This window comes from Lagenorhynchus albirostris, chromosome 6 (genome assembly GCF_949774975.1).
Source record: "Lagenorhynchus albirostris chromosome 6, mLagAlb1.1, whole genome shotgun sequence".
NCBI classification, from domain to species: domain Eukaryota; kingdom Metazoa; phylum Chordata; class Mammalia; order Artiodactyla; family Delphinidae; genus Lagenorhynchus; species Lagenorhynchus albirostris.
This window is the reverse complement of record NC_083100.1, coordinates 56,997,894-57,022,910: the sequence shown is the minus strand read 5'-3', so window position 1 is coordinate 57,022,910 and position 25,017 is coordinate 56,997,894. Positions and strand designations below refer to the sequence as shown.

At 35.1% G+C, this 25,017-nt stretch overlaps 1 protein-coding gene across 2 annotated transcripts in view; it reads right to left on the bottom strand.

The window, feature by feature from the left end:
* The window catches only part of LNPK (lunapark, ER junction formation factor), an 89,937-nt gene that overhangs the window by 43,915 nt on the left and 21,005 nt on the right, over window positions 1–25,017 (bottom strand). For both annotated transcript variants that reach the window (XM_060152596.1, XM_060152597.1), the window contains exons 5-8: window positions 17,049–17,107; window positions 10,150–10,190; window positions 3,268–3,351; window positions 3,134–3,185 (exon numbers count right to left, since the gene is read on the bottom strand). In XM_060152596.1, the coding sequence (XP_060008579.1) occupies window positions 3,134–3,185; window positions 3,268–3,351; window positions 10,150–10,190; window positions 17,049–17,107 (236 nt within the window). The remainder of the gene's footprint in view (window positions 1–3,133; window positions 3,186–3,267; window positions 3,352–10,149; window positions 10,191–17,048; window positions 17,108–25,017) is intronic.

Here is a 25,017-nt window from a genome sequence, read left to right as displayed (position 1 = left end):
ATTTTGTAATGCATGTAAATGTTGAATCACTGTGTTGTACACCTGAAACCAATATTGTATGTCAACTATACTTCAATAATTTTTTTAAAAAATAAAGAAAGGGCTTCCCTGGTGGCACAGTGGTTGAAAGTCTGCCTGCCGATGCAGGGGACACGGGTTCGTGCCCCAGTCCAGGAAGATCCCACATGCCGCGGAATGGCTGGGCCCGTGAGTCATGGCCACTGAGCCTGCGCATCCGGAGCCTGTGCTCCGCAACGGGAGAGGCCACAACAGTGAGAGGCCCGCGTACCGCAAAAAATAAAGAAAGAAAGAAAGAAAGAAAGAAAGAAAAACACAAGAGATAAAAAATTGGTGGGGGTGGGGTGGCCGTGAGAGGCTGGCAGTCAGGTTAGTATTATGTTCAGTTAAATATTATACTCCTTTTAGAGCTAAACCTAAGCAAATCGAAGAATACTATTCTCAAATTTTATAATCATTCTTAGTGTAATATATATCATTAACACGTAAATAATAAAAAATAAAAGAAAGCTATCTACTACACATGAATCCAAGTTCTGGTTCAGAAAATATGCAAGAGAGCTAGTAAAATAAGGACACCACAATTAGATTCAGTTTGGAGAGCCACATATGTACATACATACATCCTTTAGTATTTTTTTCCCTTTTCTTTAAGTTCAGAAATAGGTGAAAGAAACAAAAAGGAAAGAAAGGGGGAGGGAGAGAAGAAGGTGTTGGGGAGAAAGGGAGTGAGTGAGGAAGGAAGGAAGGAAGGAAGGGAGGGAGGGAGGGACTGACGGACTAACAATGGTTCAAAGCAAAGAAATAAAGACAATTTTAAACTCACAGAAACACTGAACTTAAACATAAATAAAATGTATGACGAATTTACCTATAATAACAAGATCAAATTAAACAAGGAACTAAATTATAATTCTCAAAAAGTAGAATAAAGTTGAGATACAGTTTAGAATTTTTTTAAATAGGGAAAAAAATTCCAAATAGCAATTAATATTTACAGACCCAGAAAAGTTAGGAATACTAGAATAGTGTACCCCGGAAGAAATATTTTTAAAAAATAGGTTATAAGCTTCTTAAGGTCAAAAACCATATTACATTCATCTCTTTATTCCCCATGATGTCTACACATAAGAGTTATTTAATACATTCTTTGAAGTGAATGATTCATTTATATTATAGCTAAATGTTAATTCTCCCTAAAAGAATCCAAAAGCAGTGCTGCAGGAATCCAAAGTAGAGAGACCAGAAGTGGTTTTTCTATAGTTACAATATGACAGCAAAAGAAAAAAACTGGGGCTTCAAAAGTTTCTAAGGAAAGATAAGTTTAGATTCTTAAAGAAACTAATGTTGCCTAATATTAATAAATGCTTAAGAATGTCAATAAAGGGCATCATACATCTGTTCTTTTTTAATAAGAGAGAACAGATTTTTGTTAAAGTAACAGCAACAGCTTTCTGCAAAATATCACATTTTAAAAATATATTCACTAAGGTTATTCAAGAAGCACTTTTGAAAAGTTACTACCAGTCATACAAGTAGAAAGTATAGTAACCTGGCCTTCAGGCCAAAAAAAAATTTTATAATTACTAGTAAGAAGTATAAATTATAGAAAATTTTAAACTGATTATGAAAGTAGGTGTTACATTGCAAGTATCTATGACTTATTTTCTTTTTTCTGGAAGCACAGCGTGGCTTGTGGGATCTTAGTTCTCTGACCAGGGGTTGAACTCGCACCCCGTGCAGTTGGAAGGGTAGAGTCCTAATCACTGGACCTCCAGGGAACTCTCTACGACTAATTTATTTTAATCATATTTAAACTTTTACATAACTTTTGATAGACTTTTACATTTATCAAAAGAGCAGGCTAATATTTCTATAAACCAGAATCCTACTTATAAAAGATGGGAAACAGTGGGATTCTTCCTACATACCTCCGCCAATTAGAATACCTAAAACTATTATGGCTTATTTAGTACCCATGGTCTTTGTGGATATTTATAAAAGAACTGACTTCTCGAGTTCTAAATGTCACCCTAACTTTATAAACCAGGCTCCAATTCCAATGATTTATAAGAGTAAAAGTTAAATTTTTGTAAGTATATTCCATATAGCAACAAAAGCCTTACAAACTACAGGCATACCTTGTTTTATTTGCTTCATTTTATTGTACTTTGGGAACACTGAGTTTTTTCACAAAATGAATTTTACAAATTGAAGGTTTATGGCAATCCTGCATTGTCAGATGATGGTTAGCCTTTTTTAGCAATAAAGTATTTTTTAATTAAGGTATGTACATTTTTTTAGACATAATGCTATTACACACTTAATAGACTACAGTATAGTGTAAACATAAATTTAATACATACTGGGAAACCAAAAAGTGTGTGTGACTCACTTTATTGCGATATTCACTTTATTGGGGTGGTCTGGAACCAAACCTGCAATATCTGAGGTATGCCTGTTATTTTATTATACTCTAGAGGAGAGAACAAAAAAGGAAGCCAATGCAAACTCAAAAATATCTTTTCACATGCCAGTCTTGGGCATACTTTATGTAACCACTTAAAATAATAACATAATAGTAATGGTTTCACTAGTAATCTGGCAATATAACCTCAAAAAGAAAGAGTTAATGTTATTATATAGCAGTAATTCAATTTTTTTTCTCATTTCTAAATTACATTTTTTTTCTTTCTAACAGTGTTACTTTAGAAGGAACTCAAGTTTGACAAAAATCTTCATTAAATTCCTCAAAAAATAAATCATAAAAATGTAAGAATTTTCATAATAGCAGATATTCCAGGAGACTCTTATTTAAAGGGGGGAAAAAAACCTTACAAAATATTGGTGAAATCACTTAAATTTCAAAAGATTAAAATAATTATATATTTAATCGCAAAAGATAATAACATCTTTACTCATCAACATATTTCTATAAAATCAAAATGAAATAAACCTATTGCCATCTATTTTAAGTCATATCCCAAATTACCAAATACGAATTAACATAAAAGCATCCTACATAAGTTTTTCACACCTCTATCACACTTTTGAACTCACTTGGATAAATATGGATCTTTCCAACAGCAGCAGGAGTTTCTACAAAGTTATTTACCTTGTCCAGGTCTTGCAGTTATAGTTGCTCCAGCAGATGGCGGCTCCAACTCCTGTCAAATACAATAATGTTATTACAGTGACCTACTACAATGTGCGATTTAAAATAAAATAGTAGTGATATTACAGCCTTACCTTTGCTTTCTTTGAGTCTGGATCAAACCTTTCAAGAATTAATTTAGCTGTTTTATAAGTTTCTTTTTCCATGACTTCTTCAAGCTGCAAACAAAAATTTCCACAAGTTGTCACATTTTAAAACACACATGCACTACTTACTTTTATAAGTCCTATTCAAAAAGTATTCAACTGCAAGGCTTAAAATAAACAGCACATAGTATACCCAGATAGCATGAAAGACTTCCACATTCAAATAATTAAAATCCAGATTTTAAAATGCTTCTAACCTCTAATATGTTAATTGTATTTAACAGCTTTACTGCAAGGAAATACCAAATATTGCTAATTGTTTACATATAATGAGGAGAATAATTACATGCACCAACTTCAATAATGGAATGTGCAAAAATCTATCAGCCATCATTATTGGAAGTTATTAGACATGACAAGCAAATGACAGGCAATTCCTCAGATTTATTTCCTCCTAGTACTTAATGCTATTAATTTAAAGAAGGTCGTTAGCCAAGAGCTTTACAAAATAAAATCTCTGTGCCAATTAACTGCTGTCAGCATCGATTTTAGATTATTTATTAGCAGAAGCAATTAGCTTGCTGCAAAATGCAGTGAAAACTCACTTAACTGGGAGAACAGCCATGCTCTCTCATGGAATTTGCTCAAATGACTTTAAAAGCTGAAGCTCCCCATTTTTTACTTAGATTCAAACAACTTTAGAGGGAAAAACTGAACATAATAAGAATTTAAGTAAAGATTTTACTGAGTTCTATGCTCACACTAGGGACTGTAATTAAAGCACTTCATTATTATAGAATTTTATTTACAATGCACTCAAGTCACTTTATGGCTTAATATGTGGGTTTAATTTAAAAAGTAATCACTAGTAAAGTATCATTTTAGCAGTTACAGCCCAATATCAGAAAAAGTTTAACTTTAGTACAAGAGAGTCATAGTTATGACAAATAGTTAATATATAGAATAAAAATGCTTTTGCAAAACTTGGAAGAGGACCTTTTCCTTCTCAGTGACCACTTAGATTCATTAAATGTCATGTTTATTCCAAAGGACATTTATTTTAAAATGCAAAGCAGAGAACATTTACCAAATTAAAATACAATTTAAAATATGCTGCCACAATAGTTAATAGATTCCTCATTAAAATCTCAATATAACACTTAAGAAGTGCTTAGATGAATGATTTACTAACCTTGGTTTAGTGAAACTAAAATATTTTTCTAACTATTTCAAAATTATGATAAATTCTCAAACAAGCAAGTTTAAATTTCTGATGTAAAGAAAATGTTTGTAACATTACTACTTTAGGGTTGGGGAAAATCTTGGGATGGGGACAGAGAGAGGGCATGATAGAATCTATCCCCAAATCAACATAATCTACATGAAACAGCAAAGAACTGAATCCCTGATCTCTACAAATTAATTTTTGATGGTCCAGACCAGTGCTGTAACAATAGAACTACCTGTAATGATGGAAGTGGTTTATATCTGCACAATAGAGTAGCTACAATGACATATGTGATAAATGATCACTTAAAATATTGCTTGTGCAACTGAGGAACCCAACTGTAGCTACTTTTATTCCACTTTAAATAATGTAAACTTTAAAAGCTACATGGGTCTAGTGGCTACTGACTTGTACAGCACAATTCTAGAGTAAACCTATTGGTAGGTTTAAAAAGAAGATTAGATACAACTGTGATCTTTAAAACAATACACAAAAGTCAAAACTGAAATGCCATTTTATTAAACGACTGCCATTCCTACTATATCATTCAGCAAGTATTCATGTTTATGTCTATGTAAAGTATCTTAAATAAAAACATTTTAAAAAGCAAAAGATACAAATCCATTCTCTTTTTCTTTTGCATTTACTTTGAAAAATTCTTTTTTCATGTAATAGCTTAATTAACACATATATTCCTACTACATTTTAACTGAATAATTTGTTTTATAAATAGGGAGACATCTGATCAGTGGGAAGAATACAAACTTGAAACCATGACATCAAAAAAGATCTGGGTTCAAAGTACATCTCCATTGTTAATTAGCTGTAGAAAGACTCAGCAAGTCTGTTAGCCTCAGTTTCTCCTTTTGTAGAGCAGAAACATTAACACTTTCTCGTAGCACTGTTATGCAATTTAAATAATGTAGGAGAGTCTATACCAGTACCTAACACAAAAACGCATAATCTTCAATGATACCTCAGTTATTCAGAGTGGATCTGAAACAAGCAGTGTTTTCAAATACCCACCGTATTAATATCAGGATTCAGGAATGAGAAATTGAATTCTCAGAATTCCCTAAATTACAAATTACTCTGTATTCTTCCTAATATTTTACATATTTCAAATAATAATGAATGATGTAACACAGAGTGAATTGTTTTTCTGTAATATGAGTATACTAAAAGTTTAAAAGTTTTTATTTAAAAAAGAGAATAATAGGGACTTCCCTAGTGGTGCAGTGGTTAAGAACCCACCTGCCAATGCAGGGGACACGGGTTCGAGCCCTGGTCCGGGAAGATCCCACATGCCACAGAGCAACTAAGCCCGTGCGCCATAACTACTGAGCCCGCGTGCTGCAACAACTGAAGCCCACGCGCCTAGAGCCTGTGCTCTGCAACAAGAGAAGCCACCGCAATGAGAAGCCCGCGCACCACAAGAGTAGCCCCTGCTCGCCTCAACTAGAGAAAGCTAGCGTGCAGCAACGAACACCCAACACAGCCAAAATTTTAAAAATAAAATAAATAAATTAAAATTAAAGAAATAAAAATTAAAAAGAATAATAAATACATGGTTGCTTATTTATTATGAATCAACACTATTTTGGCAAGATTATATATTTTGAGAACATATAAAAATTATTTCTACCTGATATAGAATTTCATCATAGAAGATACTAAAAGAAGGGAACACTAACACAAAATAAACATCAATTTTTTTAATTTTGAAAGATAATTATACAATATTTAAATTATAACTCTTGAAATAAAATTTTAAAACACACAAAGCATTAATTGCCCTATCCAATACTCTTTATCCTTGTTTCATAACAAATATTCCGATGTAGAAAAATGTCTTGTGTTTTGTACTGACTTTGGTCAAATTATTAAAAGAATCTTCAATTCACAGCTTTAGGGTACATGTTGCATTATTTAAACTCATATTTTTAAAATGATGAAAATACTGTCTGCTTATGCTGATTTTGTTTTGCTGTTGAAATCAATATTGTTTTTACTAATTCAGACTTTAAATCATTTTCTGACTTTATATAGGAGTATTCTACAATAACAGTAACATCTCTCTCAGCATTTCTTCTGTTAAAGTATTTACAAAGATCTGTAGCCTACAGTGAATATTCAAACACTGGAAAACACCAGCAGATATTACTGGGTAATATAAAAATGTAACATGAAACTTCTAGTGAGGTTAACAGCCCCACACAGAATCACATGCTAAAATTGCCAATTTAAGGACTTATTTTGCTTCCAAAATTTATTTCATGGAATATCACTCACAGGATTTTGTATACAGTATTCTATATATATAAACTTATTAACATTTATTTGTAAGAATAAGTCACCATTAATAAGAGACAGGGCCCATAAAACAGACTTATGGCCACAAAAGCAAGACTGACTAATTAGATTGTGCCACTTCTCCTCTATGTGCTCCTGTCCTGTTGCCTAAAATGTCCACATTAACCTACAGCTCAGCATGCCAGCATTTCTTGCTCTTGCTTTCAACTGACACTAGTAGATTCTTTTGAACCAGTTAACATTTATAGTGATTGTTAAGTTTTAATTCTCAGAGAATTATAATAATTCTTTCCCAGGTTCCCAATTTCTCAACCGATTTTCCTCAGGACTTGGAAAAATATAAATTGCCTGAGAAATGCCAGAAAGGAATTACCACATAGAAACACTTGTACTATTCTGAAAAAAGCACAGCATTTTCATGAAGCCACTTAAAGAGGTCATTTTGACTCGAGTTTTGATGGATTTTGATTTTGAACTGTTTTGATGGGATGCTCATGGATACAAAGCGATTATCTATTGAATAGTGACATGTTTTAAACTAAAAGTTTAAAAAAAAAATGTGAGTGGCAAAATGTACACAACCAGACTTGGGAGGTTTTTTAGGTAACTAAAGATTAATTCCTAGCTTTATTTTAGTAAGTAAATACTTACATTAAGTTCTTAGATTTAAAACATTGTTTTAAAACATTTAAAACGGTGTCACTCATTTTCCTTTCTAAGTAATTTAACCTTTTAATTAATTGATAATTCATGTTTATTGTTACAAATTACACTTTGACAAATTACAAATTACATTACAAATCTATCCAGATTAAAGAGAGACATACCTGAGGAAACCACCTTTAATAACACCTCAAGTAGTAAATACAATTTACATTCATTTTTTTAGTGAAAGAGAAGCGTTAGGAGTTGGGTACTTTTAAACTAATGGCTATTCTTCCTGCCGGCATTTTTAAAGCTATAAATGTAGAGTTAAACATCAAGGAACAAAATCAGTTTTGATTACATTTTGCTTTTGCTCAAAAGTAATGTCCCTTCTTTTTCCTCTCATTACCAGTACAATCATTAGCTAGCATTGTACTCCTTACAAATTCACCCTTAACACCTATTGTTCTAAACAAAGTATAACTCAAACAAAGCAGCTCTGTTAAGGGCTTGAGCAATAAAGGCAAGGGTCTAGTTAGCAACAGCAACAGTACTGAAGCCAGAAGCAATCAAGTCAATGCAAATTGTGTTCCCTAATTAACAAAATGAGTTAAAGCAGCCAACTTATTTTTCTTTAATTATACATTGCAAGAGAAATGCCATACTGAAGTATTCTGTAATATTGATGTCTCATGAACCATTTAGATATACAAAACTATTGAACCTTGAACTGAGTTTCCCAACTGTCAGACCTAGATGGAGCAGCGTTTATGTTGTGATTCCATCAAGGGCTATTAAAGAAGTAAATAGCTTGGTTTGTCCTGTCAAAGAATTTTCTAAGTCTGTTCTGTTACTCTACTGAGAGTTCTTCACCAATCATATGTTCTCTAAGATTCTGTTTTCTGTTCATGTGATGCCACTGACATTGAATCAGCTTCTCATCACTTAGAATTTTTTTATTTTCTTCTTTTTTTCTCTCTCTTTTTTCTTTTGTCTTCCTCCTTGTCTTTTCTACTTTAATCAATATTTCTCCATTTTGGTACAACAAGTAAGGCTTGGCTACCAGCTCTTCTTTTTTTTATCACATCAGCAAACCAAACCAATCATATCACAACTTCTATATTATTGAGAACCATCAGTATTTCCTCACTTTGAATTTCTGGCTGTTCCATAATGTGTAGAATGCCAGAAATATAATAAGATACAATGGAAACATTTCTACGTTTCAATTTAGGACCATCAAAAGTATCGATGCAATTTTTTTTTTTTTTTTCAGTACGCAGGCCTCTCACTGTTGTGGCCTCTCCCATTGCAGAGCACAGGCTCCGGATGCGCAGGCCCAGCGGCCATGGCTCACAGGCCTAGCTGCTCCATAGCATGTGGGATCTTCCTGGACCGGGGCACGAACCCGTGTCCCCTGCATGGGCAGGCAGACTCTCAACCACTGCGCCACCAGGGAAGCCCTCAATGCAATTTTGATAAATACCTCACAGAATACTGAAGAGGCATCAAATAAAAAAGATAAGGAATCCTTTCAGAATTAAGGTTTCTTTATTTTTCAGGTACTTAAATCCCTCAGGACCAGTGTCTTTTCTTACCAATTCACAGAACAATTTTTAACATTAATCTTAACCTTCATAATTTTTATTAGTTTCATCCATAATTGTTACTCATTATGTTAGACTAAAATACATTAAATTGATTTTGCATCTGATCAAATTTCATTAAGTTTCCATATAACATGATACTCCTATCAATTATCATTCTTATACTTCAAAAATAATTACATGAAAAAAGTATATGTAAATTCAAGCCAAACACCAAGTTCAACCCACTTATTAAAAACTATTACAGGGCTTCCCTGGTGACGCAGTGGTTGAGAGTCCGTCTGCCGATGCTGGGGACACGGGTTCGTGCCCCGGTCCGGGAAGATCCCACATGCCATGGAGCGGCTGGGCCTGTGAGCCATGGCCGCTGAGCCTGCCCGTCCGGAGCCTGTGCTCCGCAATGGGAGAGGCCACAACAGTGAGAGGACCACGTACCGCAAAAAAAAAAACAAAAAAACTATTACATATCAACCTCTAAACATCTAGAGTCCTTCCTCTCTCTCTTGATCCTCCTCTTTCCAACCCATCTGAAGGATGCATTTAACTGGCCCCACAACAGACACCCATGTGATCAGAACGGCTGATAGAAAATGAAAGAAACCAAAGAAAAAATACTCTCTTTCTCTCTCCCCAGTTTTCTTTGGCCTTTTTTTTTTTTGCATGTTAAATTTGTTTTTTACAACCAATCTTCTTGATTCCCTCTCTCCTCGCTTTATTATGTCAAGAAAATCTGAGAACTGACATATGATGTTTGGTCTTTTTTTGGCCCTAATAATAAATCTGGATACCCACTTTTTACCACTCTGCCTCATTTAGTCCTCCAAAATGATTCATTTACTTACTTCTCAGCTTCCAACTGACATAGACACTCAGACTCTCAAAAGTTCATCTAACTACTTTTTCCTGTCGATCATTATTAACTAGCAAAAATATTCATAACTTAGCTTCACCATTAAACTGTTATCTAAAAACATACTTGTTCCTTGGAGAGTCATTACTTACAACATATAAACATTAATTATTCAGTTCTGAATTTATTAGTTTTATATAAATTAACTTAAATAAAAGTTAACTTACTATTTTTTTCTTCTGGGATTTTAAATCATCCAATGCTTCATCTAGAAAACAAGATTTAAACCAAAACTAAATCAGATATTAAGATACTTAAGATACAAGAAAAAAAATCATGTCAAATGATATACATTAAGCAACTGCAAGAAAACAGTCTCATTTTAGAATTTCTCACAGATGTGTACAGACAGAAGTCATCTCAATTTTTACCCATATATATTTTATATGTTTGCTTATATTAGATATTACAAGCTCAGGAGTGGAAAAATGGACTTTACATAGAATAAAACACATTTCCAAATTTTAAAAGATACATATTTTTTAAATGTTTTCAGAAATATTACTTTTTATTATTTCTCCTTCAACATCCCACCCACATTAATTTACAAAATTAAAACCAATTATTTTTTATACATTGGTAATAAAAATGTTCTCTTTATTTATGAATAAAGAAGTACATATTTTATTAAGTTATTTGATCTTCAAGATATTGAGCACTAATAAAGAAACCTTTGAAAATCTATAGCATTATATACCTGAAGAGGGACTTGGAAAGGAAGAGGATACTAATTACTTTTCAAAATTAAACTTTTCCAAGATTTGCCTGTTTAGTTAGGTTGCATTGGTGGAACATAAAGAATCATTTCAAAGGATATAATTTATGAATGTCAATATCTGCTTTACAAATTTATTTTAGATTTCTAGTTTTTCTCTAGAAATACTGAACTAGTATAAATAAGAATACTATTCCAGATGGAAAGAAGACTTATAACTTGATTTAAACATTTTACCAAATAGAATTCAAATAATTGTTCTTAATGTTTAATTAAATTTACAAATAAAATTATCTTTTCATGAAGTTCTGGAGTAGCAAACATCTGAATACCCAATTCAAATAATACTATTTACGTAAAAATCCAAAGAAATACAAACTTATGAAAAGATGATTTTACTATATATTTTTTTCAAAGTGTTCTAGCAGACTAATTACTGAAAGGGGAAAAAAACTGCTGACCTCTTTAAAGAGAATAGTCATCTTTAGTTAGATAAGACCAAGCCAAATATCTAACCTTTAATGCAGAGATCAGCAAACTTTTTCTATAAAGGGCCAGACAGTAAATATTTTAGGCTTTATGGGCCAAAAGGCAAAATTAGGTGAGCACTTTTAAAGGAGTAAACAAATTTCCACAAAACTTTCATTGACATAATTCAAATATAATAATAATTGAGTTCAATTTTTTGTAACATAGGTCTACCAATGAAAAGAATGGAATCTGGAGGGGTAGGTGGGGGATAACATTTCACTTAATTGAGATTCAAAATTAGTGTCCCCCATCCTCAAAATTGATCACAAATGTCAATCTGTTAGTTTATCTGTAATGAGATTTCACACATTTTATTTTTGAAAATTTTTTTTCACAGATAGCTGCTGCTAAATATTGAAATCAATCCACAATCACATGATTTTAATTGAGCATATTCATTGTGTGAAAGGCATTTATAAAATTCTTTAAATTCTTCTCTTGATATTTGCCTTTTATCATGTCATTGCAAATTAATCACTTCCAGTTAAATGGATTTTGAAATACGGAAATTTCCTTTGTACTTGCATGAGGTCTGAAAAACACTGCTGGAATCGCAGTTTGAGCTCAGATAATGTATCTGCTGCAAATCGGGGTGGGAATGGAGATCTTGTTTCTTAACTTCTCATAGCACTTTTTAAAAAATTACCTTTCGTCATCAAAATCAAATTGTTATTTGCTTTTCTAAATCACTTTATAGCAGTATAGGTTTCACATATAAGGACTGTTTTGTCTCGTACTCTTAGGTTGAATTCATTAAGAACCATTATCAAGTCTGCAGCAAAATCTAATTTCCAAAGCCAGTTCATTCATAATGGTTGAAGGTGGTTCTTCTCATTCAGAAACATTTTAGTCTTGGCTCTGAGCTCAAAACATCACAATAAAAGTTTACTACTACTACTAATCCATCCAACTGCTTGTATTTCTGATAAAAGTTCACATAATTGATGATGATTAAGTCCATTGCTGTTGAATAACACAGTGGATAATCACAGAATTTAAACACCTTACAGTTTCATGAGCTTTGTAAATTAATCCACTAAGCCTCTTTCTGCTTCACACATATTTTTACCACCAATAGTTGTAAATACATCTCAGTAGATTCCACTTCAGGTTGTACTAAATTAGTGTTTTTTCAACTTCTTTAAAAATATTCTCTCCCAGAGTGTTCTACACAGACTGTTCACAGAGGCTAATTCTTCAGTCATTTCAAGTTCAGTACTGACTTCTGAAATAAATTACAATTGAGCTGTTATCAGTAACATCTGTCAACTCATCAAGAGTCAATGACAGGGAATTCCCTGGCACTCCAGTGGTTAGGACTCGAGCACTTTCACTGTGGTGGCCCGTGTTCAAGCCCTGGTCAGGGAACTAAGATCCTGCAAGCCTCGCAGCATGGCCAAAAAACAAAAAAAAAGAGCCAATGACAATCACTTGAAATAATTTTTTTTAAATGATCTTGTTTTTAAGTTAATTATGTTGCTTCCAGTGTTCTTAATTCTTCAAGCAATTGTTCTTGCTAAAAAGGCTACTAGCCAAGCAAGTATTTTCTCTAAACACATTTTTTCAGCTGCTGCAATTACACAATTTAATTAACTCACCATTGGTAAATAGCTTTCTTTGCTTCACAAATAAGCCACTCAGAAACTTACTTTGAAGTTCCATTTTCACTTTTTATTTTTATGAAGAAATCCTGCTATGATGAGATATTCCATTTAAAATTTTCTAGGGGCTTCCCTGGTGGCGCAGTAGTTGGGAGTCCGCCTGACAATGCAGGGGACACGGGTTCGTTTCCCAGTCCGGGAGGATCCCACATGCCGCGGAGCGGCTGGGCCCGTGAGCCATGGCCACTGAGCCTGCGCGTCCGGAGCCTGTGCGCCACAGCAGGAGAGGCCACAACAGTGAGAGGCCCGCATACCACAAAAAAAAAAAAAAAAGTTCTAATTTTTCTAACATTGCTTTTCTGTGCATTGGGAGTATCATGATGAGTACTTAGCATGATAGTCAATGTATATTTGTATTCTTTTAGTACATTTATAATGGCATTGCATAATAAGCACAATGCTTTGTGGTTTGATAATAAAATAGTCCACAATTCATTGTGCCTTAAAAGTGCAACATTCAGGGCTTCCCTGGTGGCACAGTAGTTGAGAGTCCGCCTGCCGATGCAGGGGACACGGGTTCGTGCCCCGGTCCGGGAAGATCCCACATGCCGCAGAGCGGCTGGGCCCGTAAGCCATGGCCGCTGAGCCTGCGCATCCGGAGCCTGTGCTCCGCAACCGGAGAGGCCCGCGTACCGTTAAAAAAAAAAAAAAAAAGTGCAACATTCAAAGTCCAATTTTCTCTTCTTGTTTTTACATAATGAGTGTACACTGGTAATAATAAATAAAAGTCACAATACAGCAATTATTACAAGTTATAACAGTGTCGCTGTGATTTGTTGTGCATCCTACAATAGGCTGAAATGTTGAGAGCACCATACAGTCTGTCACAACTACTCAATTCCGCCATTATTGAATGAAAGCAGCTACAGATAACGTATAAATGAATGGACGTCGCTGTGTTCCAATAAAACAGAAATGTGAACTTCATTCAAATTTAACATGTCACAAAATATTACTCTTTGAATTTTTTCAATAATTTAAAAATGTAAAAACCATTGTTAGTTAGCTCATGAGATGTACAAGGTGGTGTGCAGGACTTAGCTCACAGGCTGTAGTTTGCCAATCCTTACTTGAATCTATACTAGGTCCAACTTGTAAAACAAAGGAAATACAACTAACAGAGAACGAAAAGCAAGACATGATCAGTAGCTTCAGACTTAAAAAATATATATATATATATACACACACACACACACACACATAAATATATATACATATGGTACCTAACTTTATGCTAAAAAGAAGTGTAAAACTGCAAGACAATCTCTTATGAAGTCTATTTTATCTACATGCAATACCTATGCAAATGAATTCGTACAATTTTTTTAAATGAAAGGATCTGTAAAATAAAAATTTAAAGCAAAAAAACTCCTTTATATAATAAGCATGTCCTAATGTGCCTACTTGCAAGTCAAAATATTCACACATTTTCCTTAGAGAAGTGTTTCCAAGGGCTCTTTTAAAATAAATTTTCTTATATTTTTCACTATTTTGTTCGTTCCATGAGGTCCAAGATCATATTTGTTTTAAACTTCTTCCTGTCTTCCCGGCATCTACTATATTACTAAATATCACCGGAAACAATGCCATAAGCTTAATTTCTCTAATCTGATTAAAAGTATCAATATTTTTTAAAACCACAGCAAACATCATACTTAATGGTAAAAATTAAAAGCTTTTGCACCAAAATCAGGTGCTAGACAAAGATACCTGCTATTCCCACTTCAACTCAATATTATACTGGGTCCTAACCCATTAAACAAGGCAAGTAAAATTTTAAAGGCAAGAAAAATAAAAAATAATAGGAATTGGAAAAGAAAAATCAGTACCATCAGCCCACATGTATGTAACACTTTACAATTTTTATATGCTTTCACACATAATATTATCAGTTAAAACTCATAACAGTCTTGCCAAAACAAATATTTGTTTCTAGTTTATAAACTAGCAAACTGAGGTTCAGAGGACTTAACCTTATTTGTAGGACAAAAAGATGGCTAGTGTGGCTGGAAAAAAGGTGAAAAAAGGAGAGTGGAAAGAGATGAAGTTAGAGAAATAGACATAAGCCAGAAAGTTGGGGTTAAGGTCAGATTTTACTCTGGTTGCAATGGGAAGCCACTAGAAGAATTTAAGTAGGAGAGATACAAGATCTGATTTATACCTTAAAAATAGACTAGTTAGGAAACCACTGCAATAGTGCCAGCAACAGATGATGATGAATTAGATGACCTGAATTAGAATTGTAGTAGTAGTAAAGAAAGTTATAAGTGGTCATATTCAAGATAATTTTGGAGGTAAAAATGAGAGAACTTTGAAGGGGAGGGAGAAATGCATTGTAAATTAAAGGGAATACGGAGTCAGGATGGGATTTTTCCCCCAGATGATTGTATTGAGACAGGATTATATGCCAAATAGGGACAAGCCAATACAAATAATACAATACAATACAATACAGATAATGCAAAAGAGATGCAGGTAGGGATAACTATAAAAGCAAAGTTCATGAAATGGTCAGAGTATCTAGAATCCAGAGCATAAATGAAAGGCTTAGCCAGAGATGGGATCAAGGTCGGTCTTCCAAATTACCATGATGGATGACAGCATACTGAGTAACAGATGGGGCAAACTCTATGTTTTTGGTGGTGGAGATAGCGCTCACCTGTTTACATCTATTTTCTTCATGAAGTGAGACTATCAGGTCAGAGTGGCCCGGTAGATTTTGTGAAGTTTTGATTATTTGTGGCTTCTGAATTTTTATTTGGTTGGTTGGCTTTATTTTGGTTTGGTTTGGTTTTGGTTTTGGGGTTTTGGTATGGTGGTGGGTATTAGTGATTTGAGGAGAAATACAGTGTCAAATAATACTCTCAAAGAGAAAAAAGTAAATTTACTAGGGAACTATAATAGGGTTGTGTAGCAGTGTTGAGTGTACATTTGGTATTTGCAATCATAGATTTAAAGTGAGTCTAGTCAGCATGTTGTATGATTTTCCTCTAACAAATTTAGTTTTCCTGATGCAGATATAGACTAAGCACATAAATGTTTTTAACCAGGATATGGTTTCTCCAGTCACAGATTAAGCATATAACTGTATTTAAACAAGGTATGGTTTGCCAGACAAGCAGAATGGGAAAGAGAGGCAAAGGAGTCAAGGGTGTCTAAAAGGGATGGTCATTGGTCTAGATCACAGAACCTTAACTGGGTCAAAGATAAGTTATACATGAGGAGGGCAGTTTGAAAGTCATGTATCTGTGTGAACCTTATTTGGATCCTGAGTCAAACAAACAAAATATTTTTTAAAGCAAATGACATTTGTAAGATAACTGGAAATTTATTATTTTTATATTTAATATTTTATAATTTTAAGAATTCTTTTTTAAGTATAATAATGTACATTGTTTACACATTTTTTAAGTATATTATGGATAGATATATCTGGGATATACTTCAAAATAACAGAGATGGAGAAGTGGGTAGGGGTAAAAATTAAATAAGATTGACCAGGAGTTGATGATTGTTTAGGTTGTGTGATAGGTAATACAAGTGTTCATTATACTATTCAGTCTACTTTTGTATATGCTTGAAATATTCTATAATGAAAAGTTAAAACAAGAAAAAAAAATCACATGTAAAGTTCATTTAAAATGAAATTTGCATATCTTGGGTTAATTATAACTCATAGTTTTAAGACCTGAATGTCTTTAAAATCTGCACATACACAGAATACAGGAAAATTGTCATAATTTACATACATATTGTATTTACATACAATAAAAACAAAAGCCTAGGGGCTGTGAGCCTGAAGAGAATGATGCAATTAATAGAATAAATCAAAAGATGTTTAACTATATTTTATTCCATAACATGTTTTCTATAAAGATAATTTAATAAATATAATTTCTCTTCATTTAAAGAAATGAATTGTTTTATGTATTGTGTAAAAAAAAAGTTCTAAATGGACAAGACAGAAATAACACAACTGAAAAACAGAACCAGTTTGATCATTCATAACCTTTCTTATACTTTACAGTAAACAGCTCTTCAATATTTACCACGTTGTCATTTCAATATACCATTTCACAACCTGTTATTCAATTACAAACTAATGCACCATAAAATGGGTTTTTTAATGTATTTATAAAAACTTCAAAATTAAACTTACTATTTCTTTCTGTTCTCTTGGAAAAGAAGAAAATAAGCACCGTTCTTATGCTCCAGATGCTATAGAACAAGCAAAATTCAAAAACAAAAACCATCATTAGGATACATGAATTAGAAGCCACATAAAATGAAAACAAACACACATTTCCAATTAGAGTTAGGGACATTGTATCCCTTTGTATTTTGAAAAGCAAAAAGCACTCCTTTCTTTCAGAATCCACCAGAAGTTTACCTGTGCTTTCAAAGGAGGAGTTCTCAATCTAAAATCCATGGACCTCCTGAGGGTCCCTCCAAATTGTGAAATTGCCTTTGTGTGCATAAGTGCATTTCTCTGGAGACACCATTACCCTCATCATTCTCAAAAGAGTCTATGAATCCTCCAAAAGATTAAGAACAAATTAAAAAATTCCTTCTTACTAGGTAAGCATCAACTCTAAAACTTTATCTATTCCCATACGTTAGGGAAAAACATGTTTTACAAATCCAAACCATTATACAAATGTAAGTTGCTACTCCTTCCCTGTTATTTTTTTTTTTTTGCGGTACGTGGGCCTCTCACTGTTGTGGCCTCTCCCGTTGCGAAGCACAGGCTCCGGACACGCAGGCTCAGCCGCCATGGCTCACAGGCCCAGCCGCTCCGCAGCATGTGGGATCTTCCCGGACCGGGGCACGAACCCGTGTCCCCTGCATCGGCAGGCGGACTCTCAACCACTGCGCCACCAGGGAAGCCCTTTCCCTGTTATTAATATTAGAGGGACCTTCTCTACTAAATAGGATAAGCTATCTGGAGAAAAAATAAAATCTTACCATCAAGTAAATAACTGATAAGTAAATTTAGCTAAACATTGCCTTTCAAAGATTTTATGAAGGTAATTCTTTAGGCCTTGCATTAGTAAGTCGTCAAATGATACTAAAAGAATTAAAAGAAAATCAAAGAATGATCCTAATCACAAACTTGTCCAGGTCATCTCTTAAATTCAATGCAAATAAAACAAAAATCGCTTCTCCATAGAGCATGGCCGAATAAGTATACAAACATTATCCATCATTTTATAAAAGAAATACATTGTATCTAAATGCAAATTCAGATAATAGGTATGAAAATTAGTTCTTCACTCTGAAATATATCATTGCCATTCTTAGGAATTAGCCTGCAAGGTCATCACCAGTGAACCCTGTCTCCTGGTATTCATAACTTTATGTAGTTCTCTCTCACCAGTGTTGGTCTGTGTGACCAATAGCATGTCACTTCAAGATTAGGTTATAAAAATATGCAGTTTCCATCTCAGGCCTCTTCTTCCGCTTGCTTTCTTTCTCTCTCTCGGATTACTCGCTCTGAGAGAAGCTGCTATGACATGAGGACATTCAGGGAACTCCATAGAAAAGCCCATTTGGTGAGGAACCGAGGTCTCTGGCAAACAGCCAGTGAGGAGCTGATGCCTGCCAACAACTGCATGTGTGAGCTTAGAAGTAAATTCTCCAGCCTTAGGTAAGCCTTGAGATGACTATAGGTGCAGCCAATAGCTTAACTGCAATTTACATATGAAAAAAGACCCTGGGCCAGAACCATCAGCTAAGCTGCTCCCGTATTCTGTCCCTGAAGAACTGTGAGAGAGAATAAACATTTGTTGTTTTAAGCTACTAAGCTCTGGGGCAACTTGTTATATAGCAATAGATAACTTGTACATGTTTTGGGGGTTGTTTGTTTGTTTATTTATTTATTTTTGGCTGCATTGGGTCTTCGTTGCTGCACGCGGGCTTTCTCTAGTTGCGGTGAGTGGGGGTTACTCTTTGTTGTGGTGCACGGGCTTCTCATTGCAGTGGCTCCTCTTGCTGTGGAGCACAGGCTCTAGGCACACGGGCTTCAGTAGTTGTGGTGCATGGACTCAGTAGTTGTGGCTCATGGGTTCTAGAGTGCAGGCTCAGTAGTTGTGGCGCACAGGCTTAGTTGCTCCTTGGCATGTGGGATCTTCCTGGACCAGGGCTCCAACCCATGTCCCCTGCATTGGCAGGCGGGTTCTTAACCATTGCGCCACCAGTGAAGCCCCTACATGTTTTTACATGGTGATGATTTATTTTTATGATATGAAAATACCAAAATAACCAGTACCAGATTCCTACATGTTACTTGGACAACTATCTAAGCACTAAAAAAAAGACACTGGGTATTGTCCTTATCAAGGGAAGGGAGATGAGAAAAGAGGTTAAACATACAGCTCACAACCCTAAATGATCCTTCAACAGTAGAAAAGTCCCATAATATTTCCCCATTGCAAGCCCCCTGAAACAGTGGCAAGCTGAGAGAGATGATTTAGGAAAAAAAGTATAGGGAAAGAAAACTGAGAACACAAGAGAAGGAGTTGCAGAGATAATGACTAAAATTCTGAAGAAAATCAGTAAATTTTCTTAAATGGTATATTTTTTTAAAGCATATATAATTTTCAAAGTGTAAAAAGTACGAGAATGGAAATATACTCCCTTACTTCACAATAAAACTCACTAACTTCCCTTTGTAGACAACAAATTCTTCTTTTGGTTTTTATCAGAACTACTGGTGGAGAAAATGAGCTATCAAATAATACACATTTCTAAGTGTCAAGCCTTGAAAAGGTAGAATATAATAGAGTTAGTTATTCCTTAAGGCTAAATTAAATGAAATTCTTTTACATAATTCTTTAAAATAAAATTTAGGAAAAGAATTAAAGTACTTCAGGAATATGTGTTCTACTTATCCCAACAAAGATGTTGCTCTCCCAATAATTAAATATAATTTATGAAAATACAGCAACATGTTTTGTGAAGATATTAAAGATATTACTATTGACTCCTACTTTGAGAATACTGGCATAATCTCCATTTCCCCCTTCTCTTCGTAGAAATCATCCAAACAGCAAGGAGACAGAAACAAAAACACAAATCCCTTTTCTGATAAAATTAAGATAAGCTAAAACTCAACCCTCAAAATATGTGGAAGTGTTCTCCAAAACAATGGAGATCATGCAGGGGCTCAAAAGAGTAAAAGCAGAGAAGGAAAACTGCTTATCTCACTAAAAGGTAGGAAGATAAACTTCTCAAAGTGTAAAGCCTAAAACTCATGTTTATTACAGTGAGAATAAGATACACATGCTACAGGCAGAAACTCCTAAGTTTGGTTCCAACAATGAAACAGAAAAGGCAGGGCTTAAAGAGAAATCACTCAGAAATGCCCTATTTACAAAGAATATTCTGTTTCTATGGCAGCAGGGGAGAAAAGTTTTGTACTATGAAAAATTTTATACACAGTTGCCTAACCCTGTTGGCTGGAGAAGGATAAAAGCTGAACAAACTAACATACTAAATCCTGGATCGTAAGGAAAATTCTAGATAGCCTAAATGTAGGAAGACTTGCCTCTATACTCTCACATAAACCTCTTAAAAATAACTGGGCCAAAGCAAAGTAAACATACCACATAGCTAGAGATTTTCTATTTAAGGTATAAAAACCAAAAGCAAAATAGAAAATTAGTTTCAAAACTTAGACCAACATCTTTCACCTCAATGAACGTAAATGAGCTAAACTCACTAGAGCAAAAGAAAAAGACTTTCAGACTGGATCAGAAAATAAAAACCAACCCTATAATGTAAACTGACACCTAAAACTGTTTTTGAAGGTTGAAAATAAAACAATGGGCAAAAAATATAGTAGGCAAATACACACAAAATAAAGGTTGTGATCTTAATATGCCACAAGACTGAATTCAAGACTACACCCGCACCAAAAAAAGCTTTAAACTAGAAAAAGAAGGTCATTTTATAGTATTAGAAAGGATGCAGTTTCTTTCCAACAAATAGAGCTGGAGCAACTGCACATCCACAGGCAGAAGAAAGAAAGAAAGAGAGAGAGGGAGGGAGGGAGGGAGAGAGAGAGAGAGAGAGAGGGAGAGAGGGAGGGAGGGAGGGAGGAAGAAAGGAAGGAAGGAAGGAAGGAAGGAAGGAAGGAAGGAAGGAAGGAAGGAAGGAAGGAAGGATGGATCTCAATGTGAACCTCACATATTATATAAAAAATTGGCTCAAAATGGCTTATGAACTTAAATGTAAAATGTTAGAAGGAAAAAAGCATAGCAAAAAAACAAAGAAGAAAGTCTTCAGGACCTATAGATACAGAGAGAATTCTTAACAGCAAAAGCACAATCCATAAAAGGAAAAATTTAAATAATAAATTTGGCTCTGTGAAAAACCCTTTATAAGGATGAAAACCCAAATTACAGACTGAAAAAAAATATCTGCAAACCATATATCCAGCAAAGAACTTGTATCTACAATATATAAAGAACTCTCAAAACTCAACAGTAAAAAGACTAATTATCCAATTAGAAAATTAGACAGCAGACCTGAACAGACATTTCAATGAAGAAAAGATACAGATGGAAAATAAGCACATGAAAAGATGTTCAGCATCACAGCCATCAGGGAAATGTAAATTAAAACCACAATGAGTTATCAATACACACCTATCAGAATTATCAAATCACAAAATAGTGATAATACCAAATGTTGCCAAGGATGCAGAGAAACAAGATCACTCAAACATCACTAGTGGAAATATAAAATGGTACCTCTACTCTGAAAAAAGGTTTAGCGGTTTCTTATAAAAGTAAACATGTACTTACAAGCGCCTCAGAAATTACACTCTTGGGCATATACCCCAGAGAAATAAAAACTTACATTCAGACAAAAACCTGTACACAAATATTCATGGCAGTCTCATTTGTTAGAGTCAGAAACTGGAAACCATCCTAATGTCCTTTAACAGGTGTATGCCTAAACAAACTGTGCTACATTAATGCCATGAAATACTACTCAGCAATAAAAAGTAATTACTGTTACACTTAACATCTTGGATGTATCTCAAGAATATGCTGAGTTTAAAAAGCCAACTTCAAAAGGTTACATACTATGTGATCCCATTTTATAACATTCTTGAAATAAAATTATAGAGATGGAAAACAGATGGGGTGGAAGGGGTTAGGAATGGGGCATGTGGAAGAGGGTTGGTATGACTGCAAAGGGGTAGCAAAAAGGAACTCTGTGAACAATTCTGGATCTAAATTGTGGGGTACTTACATGAAGCTACACATATGATAAAACTGCATAGAAATATAAAACACATACACACAAATGAGTGTATGTAAAACTAGTGAAATCTGAATATGCTCTATGAATTGAACCAGTGTCTATTTCCTGTTGTGATATTTAACTGTAGTCATGCAAGATGTTACCACTGGGGAAGGCTAGGTGAAGGGTACACAGGACCTGCTTGTACATCTGTTTTTTCCAATTTCCTGTGAATCTATAATTATTTCAAGATAAAAAGTATTTTTTAAAGGATGTGCCTACAATGAAGATATTACAAGAATATTTACTCATCAAATAGAAAAGCGTAACATTCATAAAGCAAAACTAAAGGAAATATAGGGAGAAGTAGAAATACACTGTTATTAGGATACAGAAGACCTATATAACACAGTAAGGTAGTTTACAATGATAATATTAAACTCCGAAAAATATATATATATATATATCTTCAAGTGTTCATGAAACACAGCAACTGATCAAATAGCATGCCACCAAAACAGGTCTCAATAAAACCAAAGAAGTAGAAATATTATTAAACAACATTCTCTGAAAGCAATATAATAAAACTAGAAATAGTAACTAAGCCAAAAAAACAAACATACAAACACACATTGCCACCTGGAAATAACTCTTAGATTATAAAAACTTAAAAAAAAAACTTTTAAAAAATGTAATGAAGTTTTAAAAATAACCAAAGTAAATACATATCACTACCTATCAAGACCTGTGGGATAAAACTAAAGCAGTCAGAAAAATACCATGGCCTCAAATACATGTGTGGTGTATTGTGTTAAGAAATAAGAATGAAAATAAATACATTAAAGCATCCATTTTGAGTTACAAGAATAAAGTAAGCCTATGGAAAAAAAAAAGAAGTAATTTTTTAAGCTGGTTCTTTGGAAGAAACAGCTAATAAAAACAATCAGAAAAGAATTACAAATATACAAAATAAGAAATAATAAGGAAGCAATAATCATAGCTACAAAGAAAATTTTAAAAATCAATGAGACAATGATTACTGCTATTACAACACTATGCAAATACACTTTAAAACTGTAGGATGGTTAACAAAACTAACCTTGGAAGAGAGAGAAAGCCTAAAAAATGAACTGCTATTGAATTTTAGAAGTTAAGAGCTACCCTCTATAAAAAACACCAAGCCCAAAAGATTTCAAATGGAATACTACTAAACCTGTAAAGGACAGATAATGCTAGTACTATTTAAACTGTTCCAGAGCATTAAAAAAGAAAGGAAAGCTTCCTGATGTTCTTATAAAATGACTACAACTAAGAAAGTAGAAATTTTCCTAGAATTCAAGATTTCAACATTTGATTTCAATATTTAATATAATATATCATTATCAAGAGATGTAAGATGAAAAATCACATGGCTATCTCCATAGATGATGAAACAGCATTTAACAAAATTCAACGATCTTTCTTGATTTAAAAAAAAAAACTAAATAAAATATAAATAGCTAGAAGATTCCTCAACATAAAATATATGTCTCAATCCAAAGTCAGGATAATGCCCAATGGGGAAACATTAGAAGCATTCCCAAGGAACAAGTTAAGGATGTTGACTATTTTCTCTGTAACTTAACATTGTCCTGAAAGTATTAGCCAATACAATTACCAAAGAGGAAAAAAAAAATCTGAAAGGAGTCAAAATATCTGAAAGGAGGTGGTAAAATTATTGCTATTTACAAATAATATGATTGCATACTTAGAAACTCTCAAAGAATCAACTAAAAAACTTACTAGAGGAGACTTCCGGGAAGATGGCGGAAGAGTAAGACGCGGAGATCACCTTCCTCTCCACAGATACACCAGAAGTACATCTACGCGTGGAACAACTCCTACGGAGCACCTACTGAACGCTGGCAGAAGACCTCAGACCTCCCAAAAGGCAAGGAACCCCCCACGTACCTGGTTAGGGCAAAAGAAAAAACTAAACAGAGACAAAAGGATAGGGACGGGTCCTGCACCTGCGGGAGAGAGCTGTGAAGGAGGAAAAGTGTCCACACACTAGGAAGCCCCTTCGCGGGTGGAGACTTCGGGAGGCGGAGTGGGGGAGCTTGGGAGCCGCGGAGGAGAACACAGCAACAGGGGTGCGGAGGGCAAAGCGGACAGATTCCAGCGCAGAGGATCGGGCCGACCGGCATTCACCAGCCGAGAGGCTTGTCTGCTCGCCCACCGGGGCGGGCGGGACTGGGAGCTGAGGCTCCGGCTTTTGTCGGAGCGCCGGGAGAGGACTGAGGTTGGCGGCGTGAACACAGCCTGCAGGGCGTTGGTGCGCCGCGGCTGGCCGGGAGAGAGTCCGGGGAGGGGTCTGGACCTGCCGAAGAGGCAAGAGACTTTTACGTCCCTCTTTGTTTCCTGGTGCACGAGGAGAGGGGATTAAGAGCGCTGCTTGAGAGGGCTCCAGGGACGGGCGCGAGCCGCGACTAAGATTGCGGAGCCCAGAGACGGACATGGGACGCTGAGGCCGCTGCTGCCGCCGTCAGGAGGCCTGTGTGCGAGCACAGGTCACTAGCCACACGCCCTTCCGGGGAGCCTGTGCAGCCCGCCACTGCCAGGTCCCGGGATCCAGGGACGGCTCCCCCGGGAGAGCGCACGGCGCCCTCAGGCTGCAGTGTCACGCCGGCCTCTGCCGCTGCAGGCCCGCCCCGCACTCCGTGACCCTCCCTACCCCCCGGCCTGGGTGAGCCAGAGCCTCCGAATCAGCGGCTCCTTTAACCCCGTCCTGTCTGAGCAAAGAACAGACGCCCTCCGGCGACCTACACGCACAGGCGGGGCCAAATCCAAAGCTGAGCCCCTGGGAACTGTGAGAACAAAGAAGAGAAAGGGAAATC